This window comes from Kogia breviceps, chromosome 4 (assembly GCF_026419965.1).
Source record: "Kogia breviceps isolate mKogBre1 chromosome 4, mKogBre1 haplotype 1, whole genome shotgun sequence".
NCBI classification, from domain to species: domain Eukaryota; kingdom Metazoa; phylum Chordata; class Mammalia; order Artiodactyla; family Physeteridae; genus Kogia; species Kogia breviceps.
This window is the reverse complement of record NC_081313.1, coordinates 177,794,772-177,807,025: the sequence shown is the minus strand read 5'-3', so window position 1 is coordinate 177,807,025 and position 12,254 is coordinate 177,794,772. Positions and strand designations below refer to the sequence as shown.

Genomic DNA, 12,254 nt, shown 5'->3' with positions numbered 1-12,254 from the left:
AAAAAAAAAAAAAAAAAAAAAAATCCTAAGAATTGGTAAAATCTAAGGAATTCCCCAGCGGTCCAGTGGTTAGGACTCTGTGCTTCCACTGCAGGGGGCACAGGTTCGATCCCTGGTCAGGGAACTAAGATTCTGCATGCTACACGCAGCGTGGCCCCCCCCCCCAAAAAAAATTAAAATTAGTGAACTCTGAATAAAGTCTGTTCTCTAGTTAACAGTATTGTCCCATCGTCAGTTTCCTCCTTTTTTTTTTTTTTTTTTTTTTTTTTTTGCGGTACGCGGGCCTCACTGTCGTGGCCTCTCCCGTTGCGGAGCACAGGCTCCGGACGCGCAGGCTCAGCGGCCATGGCTCACGGGCCCAGCCGCTCCGTGGCACGTGGGATCTTCCCGGACCGGGGCACGAACCCGCGTCCCCTGCATCGGCAGGCGGACTCCCAACCACTGCGCCACCAGGGAAGCCCAGTTTCCTCCTTTTTGAGGCTGGACTGTGGTTACATACGACGCTGCCATTGGGGGAGCAGGCAGGGAATCTGGGTAAAGCGTACACAGGACTCTACTATTTTTGCAACTTGCTCTGAGCCTGTAATTATTTCAAAATAAAAAGTTAAAAACATAGGATAGTGACTGCAATGGATTGAAACACTTCAGAGATATAAACACCCATGAGTTCATAATAATGCTTAAAGAAAAAAACCACTTCATTGGTCCTTACGAGAGATGGCTAAGACCAACTCATTGCTCTAGAAATTGATTTTTAAAAGGGAAAGAGTCAGTGCCCTATCCTGTCTTTCCTGTCCAAACTGTATTTCAAGGTTGATGAGCAAAAGTCCTTCCGTCTGGGTGGATGAACTCCTGATAAACAATGCAGAAGGAATAATAGAATCTGAAAATCACCCTTTTGCACCCTCTAATGAGATCACGGATGGAGACGGCATGAAACAGCTGCTGGAATCATTAGGGGAAAGGTCAGTAGAAAACTTTACAATGAAGGGTCTGGATGACAACATCCGAATCTACTGATCAGTCTTTTTTTTTTTTTTTTTTTTGCGGTACGCGGGCCTCTCACTGTTGTGGCCCCTCCCGTTGCGAAGCACAGGCTCCGGACGCGCAGGCGCAGCGGCCGTGGCTCACGGGCCCGGCTGCTCCGCGGCACGTGGGATCCTCCCGGACCGGGGCACGAACCCGCGTCCCCTGCATCGGCAGGCGGACTCTCAACCACTGCGCCACCAGGGAAGTCCCTGCTCAGTCTTAATGGCACTAAATATGGGACAACCATTCATCACGGGGTCTTAATTGGCTGGAACAAGCAGCACCCAGTGCCACGCATGAAATGAAAAAATTAAACTTAAATCTAGATCTATTAATTTTCAGGAAATACAAAAATAAAAAAGAAAGAAGGAAAAAAGAAGAAAGAAAAAGAAAGAAAGAAAGAAAGAAAGAAAGAAAGAAAGAAAGAAAGAAAGAAAGAAAGAAAGAAAGAAAGAAAGAAAGAAGAAAGAAAGAAAGAAAGAAAGAAAGAAAGAAAGAAAGAAAGAAAGAAAGAAAGAAAGAAAGAAAGAAAGAAAGAAAAGAAAAGAAAAGGAAAGAAAGGAAGAACCCACAGGAATCAGCCGGCCAAATCCATAAGGCAGGGTGTTCTACAGGACAAACAATCGAGCTTCTGTTATCAAATCAGAGGCGTGAAAAAAGTGGGAGGGAGGGACTGCTATGGAATAAAGAAGGTCTGAGAGACTGTGTTTGCCTTCTGATTTAAACAAGACCAGGTGTAAGAAGATGTCTTTGGGAAACTGAGGAAAGTTCAGTGCAAAATGGGTATTAGATGCTATTGTAAGGAAGGATCTTCTATTTGTCCCTCTAGATCCTTCCCTACCTTTCTCCACTCTGCCCTGTGCCTCAGGGGGCAGCAGGGGCAGGGGAGCTAAGCTATGTGGACCTCGAAATAAATACTCCAACAGTATCCTCCTTCCGCCCTTTGGTTCCCTACTGGGGCTCCCCATTGGCCAACCCAACTGGAAGCCCAAGGACAAGGGAGCCCCTGGATTTGGTCCATACAACCTCCCAGTGGGATCGGCTCAGGCTGGCTGCTACCAACAACTGGAGGCCACAGCTCTTGCCAAGGAGACCCCCCTGTGCGAGCTCTCTCCTTCCAGACTCTTGCAATCACTCCCTCCCATCACTCCCCATCCCAGGTCTCCTGATGATCATAGAATCCCACCGTTATTAACACAGAGCTTCTAAACGATCCCTAGTGATTCTCCTACAGTCTGCCCTCTCCTTTGTAAAGAAGCGTTTTATTCAACTCTCCCCCAATGGACCCATTTGAGAGTCCCCTCTCTAGCCTGCTAAGACTTAGTATGGGTTAAAAATAATAATTCTTTATCAGGTGAGTGAAACCCTGAACAATGAATGGGTGACATTATATGAAATCTGGGGGGAACATAGGTAGGTCAGCAAAATGCTAATGTTTGTTGGGGCTGGTTAGTGGGCACGTGGAGGTCTGTGATACAATGCTCTCCACTTGTATGTGTGTTGGGGGGTTTTCAGAATTAAAACGACAAACTCTGCAGTCAGAGACAGCCTTAGGTTCAAACCCCGGTCCTGCCCCTATTTGGTGAATGATCTTGGGGAAGGGACATCGCCTCTTTAACACGGTAAGGTGTTTTTTTTTTTTTTTTTGGCGGGGGCGGTGCGGTTCTTGGAAGGGAAAGGAGATCCCCCCACCCCCGGGCACCTGCAGCCACCACCCACTTTTTATATTCCTGGGCCACGATGTAGACGATGTGCAGGGCAATGCTGTTGAGGGCGTACGCGTTGATCGTGGGCTTCAGGAAGGACAGGAAGGTACTGACCACGGTGGCGGTGATGACCAGGCAGATGTACTGGGGCCTGGGGAGAGAAGGGCTCAGCCGTGGGGGGGGCGCTTCCTGTGGGGTTTAGGCAGAGCCATAGGGCGCTCTTGTGGCAAAGATGGGTGAGAAAAGGGAAGCTTAGAAAATGGTCTTAAGACTCCCAGGTGGGCTCAGTAAAAGGTCTCAGGGGTCCCAGGAGGATCACATGAAATTTCCCAGGGAGCCCAGGTGGGCACAGGCAGGGTCCGAAGGGGGTCCCGGGGTAGGGGTAGGGGATGGATAGGATGACAAGGGGGTCTCAGGGAAGCTCAAGGGGGCTTAGGTCAGAAGAGGGTTGCAGAGCCCAGGTGAGCTCAGGCAAGGGATTCAGGTGAGCCGGGTGAGATTAAGGAAGGAACTACAGGGGTCCCAGTGGCTATTAGCAGAGGGGTCCTGGAGGGCTCGAGTGGGTCACACAGGGTCAGGAGAGAGATTCAGATGCGTCTTGAGGGTCAAAAAAAGGGGGCCCAGGAGGATCCAATGAAAGATTCCAGGGAACCCAGGTGACAGGCTCAGGGAAGAGGTCTCTGGGCCCCAGGTAAGCTTAGGTGTGGGGTTCTGGGACCCCGTAGTGGGTTCAGACAGGGTCTGGAGAAGGTCCCAGCTATCCAGGTGGGATCAGAGGAAGAATTCCAAATAAGCAGTATGATAGGGGGAGGACTTCCAGGGGTCGCCAGTGCACTCAGAAGAGGGGTCCCTGGAAGTCCAGTTCTATCAGGCAGGGTCAGGAAAAAGTCCTGGGGTGTTGAGGGGAAGGATTCCAAACACCCCAAGAGGGCCGGGGCAGGGGACCCAGAGGATAGGTGGGCCCCAGCAAGATCGACAGAGGACCAGCCCTCGCCCCACCTGTTCTCTCCTAGGAAGGCAGGGAAGTAGCAGCGGGGCATCCATATGCTGTAGCCAATGGCCAGCAGCCACAGAATAGCGATCTCATCCAGCATCTGGCCCACGAAGCTGAGTGTCATGTGAAAGTACATAGAGAACAGACCTGGAGCAAAAGACAAAGGCAGGTGGTCAAGGGAATTGTCCCCTCCCGCCCCCACTACCCCACTTTCCCAGCCCCCCACCTACCTACAACTGTGAAGAGGACGAAGATGACATAAATGTAGCGGGAACGTTTCTGGACATATGGGTGCATCAGAAACATCATGAGAGGCCCAAAGATGAAGAAGGTGACATTGCTGAACTGGAGAAGGAAGGGGGAAATATGGAGAGGGAGTTGTCAGACAGAGGAGGAGCGGGGGGGGGCTGCCTTTAGTCATTACCCAGTCAGTCACCTACCACCTTTCAGGCAGTTAATCAACCCAGGGTCTATCCATCTGTCAGCTGACCTTAACAGCCAACCAGTGATCAGTAGATCCATAACTCCATCCATTATTCTATGGGTTCATTCATTCATTCAATGCATGTGGCAAAGTCTATCTACTAACTGTCCACATTTGCCTTTCAGCAATAGTGTTCCCCAAGCTTGAGCTGGGCGTCCAACCACTCAACGAAAGACTACATATCCCAGCCTTCCTTGCAGCTCACTGTGGACTTGGGACCTGGTCTAGCCAATGGGATAGGAATGTAAATGAATCTATTGCTTCCAGGTCAGTCCTTAAGAAGAAGCTTAAGGCTTGCACTCTACAGTCTTGTGGACTGAGATGCAAACTTGGCGGTCATGAGTTGTCCTTGGCCTTGTAGACAAGGGAAGACAATGCAATACCCTAGTGACTCACTTCTAAAAGGAAGCAGAAGTGATGGGGCATGACTTCTGAGGTTGGGTCAAAAAAAGTACTGTGGCTTCCACCTGATGGCTGCTATCTCAGAGTATGAGACAGTGGAGCTCTAGCCACCATGCAAGAAGACAGGGTACCCTTAAAGCTGCCATGCTGGAGAGACCATGTGGAGAGACCACAGAGAGGTGGAGAGAGATGCTGGAGGAGCCCCAGCTATTCCAGTCCCCAGAAGTCTGACTCTTCCCAGCCCAGCTACCACACACAGAAGCGAATGAACCTTCAGATGATTCCAGTCCCCTTCCCCCCTTCAAGTCACACCAACAGTTGCCAAGTGGAACATAGATGAGCTGTCCCGGCCAAACCCTATCCAGATTACTGCTTCATGAGCAAAAATAAATAAATGAATAAGTGGTCATTGTTTCAAGCCACTAAACTTTAGGGTGATTTGTTATGCAACATTAGCTAGCTGAGACAAAGAGGAAATATTACTGTGGGCTGGGGTAGGAGAGGAGAAAGGTGCATGGAGGCCAGCTGGTACAGCACAGCTATGCCTGGTCCAGAACCCCATGATTCCACAGCTATGTTGCCTGTGGATTAGTGATTTGTGTCCTTATAATGAGACATTCACAATGTTCTGGGCCCCAGGCAAGGTTTACTACTCCCAGAATCTTTTCTCATCTTCAAAACAACCCTGCCAGGTAGGTTGTACATCACCACACCATAGAAGAAGATACTGATTCTCTGAGTGGTCAAATGGTCCAGCCCAGGTCACCCAGCCAGTAAGTGGAGAATCCAGGATTTGAAGCGAGATCCCACGCGAGTGTCTTGAGAGAAGAATCAGAGTGCTGTTTATCACAGAAGCAGAAATTGCTTCATAGACCTCAATCGATGTTTGATAATAACACATGATTCAAATAACTAACAATGACCCCTAAGAATATGGCAGTTATGGCAGACAGTGGGAACTGAGCACTCAACACCCATCCTCCTTTCTTCCTCCTTAACCAAACTGATTTGGTTCAGTATTAGGAAGACACATCCTTCTTGGGAGGCAAAGGGGAATAACAATGGGCACGAGCTAATCTGATTCTCTCCTTCTTCTATGTAACGAGGCCACCGAGCTGAAGACTACATTTCCCAGATTCCCTTGCAGCTCCACACAGCCGTGTGACTGACTTCTGGCCAGTAAGACATGGGCACAAGACATAAGTACAGCTTCTAGGTTGTCTTCTTAAAGGGAAGGGGTGTGCCTTCCCCTTAATCCCTTTCTACTGGATGCAGATGTGGTGGGATAGCTTCTTGAGCCACACAGATGACAGCAATGGCCTAGAGATGGGAAAACAACCATATAGAAGGAGCCTGAAACTCTGGTACCCCAAAGCTCTCACACCAGCCCTGGGGAGCCTATGATTGGATGTTATGTAAGACAGAAACAAATTTCTACCCTCATTAAACCATTATTATTTTGGGTCTCTGCTACAGTAGCTGGACGTATGTCTTAACTTATAGATCCCCCCTTTCTTCCTTGTTAAATAGACCAGAATTTTGTTCAGGCATCAGGAAGACATGGCTTTTAGGGAGGCAGGATTTAGCCCCAGGGCATAGATCATCCCTATGGCTAAGGATTGGTTAAGGAATGAATGTGCGATATAATTCTGGCCAATGAAACATGATGGAAGATCTGATGAGGGGCTTCTGGGAAGGTTCTCTTTACTGCAATCAGACTGAGTGAAAAGGCCTTTGGAGATTGTTGTGATGTTTCAGATGCGGCAGCCATTTTGCAACCATGAGGAAACAAGGTTGACAGCAAAAACAAATACTTGAGGACAGTGGTCTCAAACATTTTGGTTTCAAGAACTTCTTATATTCTTAAGTATTACTGAGGACCCTGAAGAGCTTTTGCTTGTGTGAGTTACATCTATCAAGATTTACCTTATTAGAAACTAAAACCCCCAAACTTTCAAGACACGTGACTACACAAGCCCACATTCATTTGGCTATCAGATAGATGATGTCACCGCATGTCATGCAGCCTCTGGAAGATTCCATTGTACCCTTGTGACAGAATCAGAGAGGGAAAAGGCAAATAATACCTTAATATTACTATGAAAATAATTTTGACCTTGAGGAAACCCTGAAAGGGTCTTAAGGACACCAAGCAGGGTGGTGCTTGGACAATATTTTGAGGACCACTTCTCCAGGGATAGCAGAGAAGAAAGATGGGAAGAACCAAGTAGCCTGATGATGCTGGGCTCTGCGTTAATCTATTCTGGAACCATCTACCTCCAACTTCCATTACAAAAAAAAAAAAGATAGTGTCCTTTCTATTTACGCTGTTTTAGTTGGGTGTTTTATTTGAAACCAAAGCATTCCAATGAACGAGCTTTGGGATCCAAGTGGTGTGGGATTGGATACATGTTCCCTTGCTCATTAACTGTGGAGCCTTGAGAAGGTAACTTCGATCCCTTAACCTGCCATCTCTGCATTTCTGACATATACATAACACCACCTGCCCCTTCATGCTGTTCACCCAAAGGTCCCCAAACCTCACTGGACTCATAAATACAATTAAGGTCACAAGAACATTTGCACCAGAATTTCAGTGGCTCAAAGTCCCCAACTGCTGATGCGGGACTTCGATGCCCCTCAGAGTCTCCCCCCCCCAGATATTTTGGGGTCACAGTGAGTATCTCACATGGGCTCAGAAACAGGTGGTCTCATGGCCTCAATCCACCTGCCAATTTGAGGTCAGCCAGCTTGCTCACTCAATGACACCCTTCCCTCCCCCCAAAAATCTTCCCCTTGTAAAGGTCTCCTAAATTGTCTGCATTCCATCTTAGAAAGTGAAGAAACAGCACCCTCTTAACTAGGATGCTCTTTTATTTCTTAGAACCCCAGTATTAACGATGCTGACTCAAAAATACAGGGCACGTGGCGGGTGTGGGGAAAATCATTCGCCTGATACAAGCTCAGCATCTACTAGCCTAGGTCCTGGGCACCTGTACAGGTTCCCAAGACAGGAGGCCTCCTGATTCCAGGAAAGTCCACAGCTCTCCTGGGGGCGATGGTAGAACCAGCTCAAAGGTCACAGTCTGAGAACCCTGCCTTGGCAAACTGGTTTCCCAGCCCACGGTCCCACCTATGTCCTTGTTTTCCATGCCAAGTTCTCTGGTGTTTATCAATGGACAGGGTCAAACACAACTCCAGGAGGGTCACCCAGTTCACAGTGGCTACCCCAGAACACAGAACACCCCCGAACTGCCCGGTCTGTATCATGAGACCCTACCCCACTGGAATAGACACCTATCCCAAAGCAGGATATCAGACTCTTCTTCGGGGCATTTGAAACTTGGAGCAGACACAAAGCCCGGGAGTCACCATAATTGTGTTGCACCATTGGCAACTCTCTACAGAGGCCCTGGGATACCGTCAGGATGTTTAAAATATGTTAACCATCTTGCCACCCACGAGAAGACAAGGGTGAGAAAAAAAAAGCAAATACTCGAGGGTAGTATTTGCCCTTCTGCTGAATCCTGCACACCTACCCGGGGTCCCAGCCTTCCCAAAACAACTCATCTTTCCATTTTCTAAGCTATCCCACAACCTTTCCAATGCTTTCTTTCTCCCCCTCCCCCCACCTTTGGTTTGTTTCTTTGTTTTGGTGTTTGCTTAAGCTACCTTTCTGTTGCCTGAATCCAACAAACCCATCAGCATTGGTAATATTCGCTAGGGTTCTTTGGTAGCAAGCAACAGAAAATGATTCTGGTGAACTTACACTATAAATATAACTGTGTGTGTATGTGTGTGTGGTTACTTATTTAATTAACTAAATCCTTCATTCGTTCGTTTGTTCATTCATTCATTCATTCATCTATTATGGGGAGCTCATTCATCAAAGGAATTGCAGAGGACAAGGAAAACCAGAAGCCAGAACAGCTTTGACCCTCTAATGGACAGTCTCTTCAGGGGGCAATTTTGGGTATGAATGAAAACAACTGAGTCCAGTCCTTCTGTCCAAGCCCAAGCTTCAAATGCTGGAGAGTGTGGCCTGGGCCACATCCCATCCTTGGCCAGAGGAGGGGGACCACCTTGATTGACCATCCAACCGAGACTGTAACCAGGTGACTGATAAAGGGAAGATGGGGCCATGGATACCGAATGGGCAAAACCCCCAAACAAATCTGCCTTCAACCAGATGGCAGCCCTTGGGCAAATCAGGCACGACTGAAGATGCCAAGCCATCCAGCCTCCCAAACTGTTAAGCCTCCACTTAAAACACGTCCGTGACTCTCATCTATAAAATCCAGATTCTTAAGCTTGGCTTATAAACCCCCTCCATAACTCACCTTTCTCCACCTTCAACTTTATAATCTGGGTGGAAGGAATTACTCAGTTCTGAATGAGCTCTACTTACTCTAACCTCCAGGAGTTTCCAGGCATACTTACCCCTCTTCGCCAGGCCAACTACTCTGCCTTTAACCCGGGCATCACTTTCTCCCTAAAGCCTTCCTAATCCCCCAAGGCAGGGTCAGGTGTCCTTCCTTTGTGCCCCTGTGCCATCCCACTTTCCTGACACTTGTCTGGCTGTTCTGGAACTGTTTGGCTCTCCCGCTAAAACTGGCTTTGAGAATGGGGACTGTGGCTTCCCCCTTCTCCATTATAAGCTCAGGAACCAGAATATAGTAGGTGCTCAATAAATCCTGTTGGCTGGATCTCAAAATAATTCAGGTGGATCACCTGTCACACACATGAAAACACCTGGCAGAGGGTCTTGCCTCTAGAAAGTTCTGAATAGAAGGCGCTACAACTGTCACTTTCCAATCTATTGACAGCCTGACTTTACAGATTGTTCTTAATCCTCGCACACCCCCTCGAGGTCTGACTTCCTAGTTCTTGTTTGGCAAGGGGGAGCTTGAGTCTCAGAGAGGTGGAGTGATTTCTCTGAGGTTGCACAGCTCCAAAGTTTGCTTTGATCCCCTGCTTTGAAAGATTGGAGGACTAGATGGGTGGTGAAGATGAAGAGGGGGCTCCCCTGCTTCCTGGCTGTGTGATCTGGTGTCTCTGGGTCCCCCTTTCCTGCACCAGTGAAATAGGAAAGGATCATCAATGCTACTATGAAGATTGTTGGGGGCAGGGGATGCATGAGGCCAGGCATTGAAAAGCTACTTCGCCAGGGACACGGTTTTGGCTCAAGAAATAGCAAAGGCTGCTGCTGCTCTTGTTACTGTTGAAGGAGATAATAATAACAGGCTCGTGGTTGGTATCGATGCTCCATGCTAAGTGGCCTGCAGGATGAAGACAGGTGTTCTCAGTAACGTCCCTGAATGTGCAGAATTAGGACAGAGCAACAGACAATGCCTATAATTAATGGGCTCCAAATGGCGCCAGGGTTTCTTATAGAATCAGAGACCACCCTGACACCAACGTCTCCCTCTCTGCCCTCTGGGGCTGGGCCCTCGTGTTTCCCAACCACCGGCCCTACCCAGACTCAGAGAGGCAGGCAAGGTACCTGCCCGAGATCGTGGCCAGTCCTGAGCTCTGGACACGAGCTGGATTCCTTAGGTCCCAGCCCCAGCAGGTGCCTTCACTTTCATTCATTCATTCATTCGCTCAACAATCATTCCTTCGGTACCTACTATGTGCTCAAGGACCTTACCAGAGCCTGAAAACAAAGTCACTGCCTTTACGGTGTATCCAGTCAGAGTTTGGGGGATGCTCTATGCTCCATTTTCCTCCTCTATAAAACAGAGGCCCTATCTCCGAGCGCCACGGTGAGGATTCGAGAACTGAGTGCCGCGGGACCAGGGGGGTTGGCAGTTTTGTTCACTGCTGCAAACCTCAGGTGTCTAGGACAGTGCCTGGCACACAGTAGGTGCTCAGTGAATTTCTGTAGCGAATAATGCATGCAAAGAATACATGTCAATAATGCACATATGTGTCTGATGCATGTGCTGTGTACCATGGGGTGACTATTATTCTAGAATGCGTACCCAGCAGGACGTCTGATAAGTGGATGTGGCTGGATCCTTAGGACTGGAAGGAGGAAAAGGGGGAGAGATGGAGGTTAGGTGGGGAGAAGGAGGAAGGAAGGAAGGGGATTGACCTGAGTAGACGCCTCACCTCAGCCTTTTTCTCATTTACCCCAAACACCCTGGGCTAAAACCACACATCCCGCACCACCCACTCCACACACAGCTTCTCTCCTGAGGCACCTCTTCACTTAACGATTCCACTGATTTCATTGTTTACTGCTTTATCGTCTCTGCCCTCCCCACCAGACTGTGACTTCCATGAGGACAGGAAACACCTGTTTTATCCCCAGCTGTGTCCCCAAAGCCTATCACTCTGGGCACCCAGTAGCCTGGCATGCACTCAAGAAAAATCTGTTGACTCAGTCAAATCAAGAAACATGGCCGGGGGCTTCCCTGGTGGCGCAGTGGTTGAGAGTCCGCCTGCCGATGCAGGGGACGCGGGTTCGTGCCCCGGTCCGGGAAGATCCCACGTGCTGCGGAGCGGCTGGGCCCGTGAGCCATGGCCGCTGAGCCATGGCCGCTGAGCCTGCGCGTCCGGAGCCTGTGCTCCGCAACGGGAGAGGCCACAGCGGTGAGAGGCCCGCGTACCGGAAAAAAAAAAAAAAAGAAAGAAAGAAACATGGCCGGGGGCGGGAGGGATAAATTACAGTTTGAGATAAACAGATACACACTACTGAATATAAAATAGATAAACAACAAGGTCCTACTGTACAGCACAGGGAATTATACTCAATATCCTATAATAAACCACAATGGAAAAGAACATGAAAAAGGGAATTCCCTGGGGGTCCAGTAGTTAGGACTGTGTACTCTCAGTGCCGGGGCCCCTGGTTCAATCCTTGGTCGGGGAACTAAGATCCCGCAAGCTGCGTGGAGCAGCCAAAAAAAAAAAAAAAAGAAAAGAAAAAGAAAAAAAGGAAAGAGTATATATTCCTTTTATATATAAAAACTTGTATATATCTAAGTATATATATATATATATATATATATATATATATATATATATATATCTGAATCACTTTGCTCTACACCAGAAACTAATACAACATTGTAAATCAACTACAGCAAAAAATTAAAAAAGCAAAACCAAACCATGGCCAAACCTCCCCTTTCTCTTTCTGCCCAGTGCCAAAGCTCAAACTCCCACCACACACCCCTGGCCCTGTTCACCTGCCGAGGAGCCCCGTAGGCATCCATTCCGCTCACGCACATGAGTGTCAGTGCTGGGCTGCGGGCGTGGATCACCAGCCACTGTCCCTCTCCACGTGGGACTTACTTGCATGAATTAAGGTGCACGCGACATTGTTAATCACTCAGTAACTGAGTGGACTCCCGGCACTGTGGATAAGTGAGAGACTCTGAGACTAGGTGGCCCCGGTTCAGCTCTGGCACTCCCAGCGTTCACACACTTGCAATTCACATGCTGTGCAACCCTGGGACGGGACTGTACCCTCTCTGAGCCTTTATTTCCCCCATCTGTAAAATGAGGAGAATAAGAATTTTACGAGGACTACAGTGCTATTTATTTGACATTAACAAAATTCATGTCAAATAAAATTAATGTATTAAAACTTTCTCATTTCTCTGTGCTGTATTTACTTCTAACAACAACA

General features: G+C 48.3%; 1 protein-coding gene across 3 annotated transcripts in view; it reads right to left on the bottom strand.

The window, feature by feature from the left end:
* MLLT1 (MLLT1 super elongation complex subunit) overlaps window positions 1-12,254 on the bottom strand; it is a 130,786-nt gene that overhangs the window by 79,487 nt on the left and 39,045 nt on the right. For 2 of the 3 annotated variants that reach the window (XM_067033006.1, XM_067033009.1), the window contains exons 2-3: window positions 3,960-4,074; window positions 3,735-3,876 (exon numbers count right to left, since the gene is read on the bottom strand). The exons of the other annotated variant lie outside the window; for it this stretch is intronic. In XM_067033006.1, coding sequence (XP_066889107.1) covers window positions 3,735-3,779 — 45 coding nt within the window. In that variant the 5' untranslated portion in view covers window positions 3,780-3,876; window positions 3,960-4,074. The remainder of the gene's footprint in view (window positions 1-3,734; window positions 3,877-3,959; window positions 4,075-12,254) is intronic. 3 annotated transcript variants of the gene reach the window in all.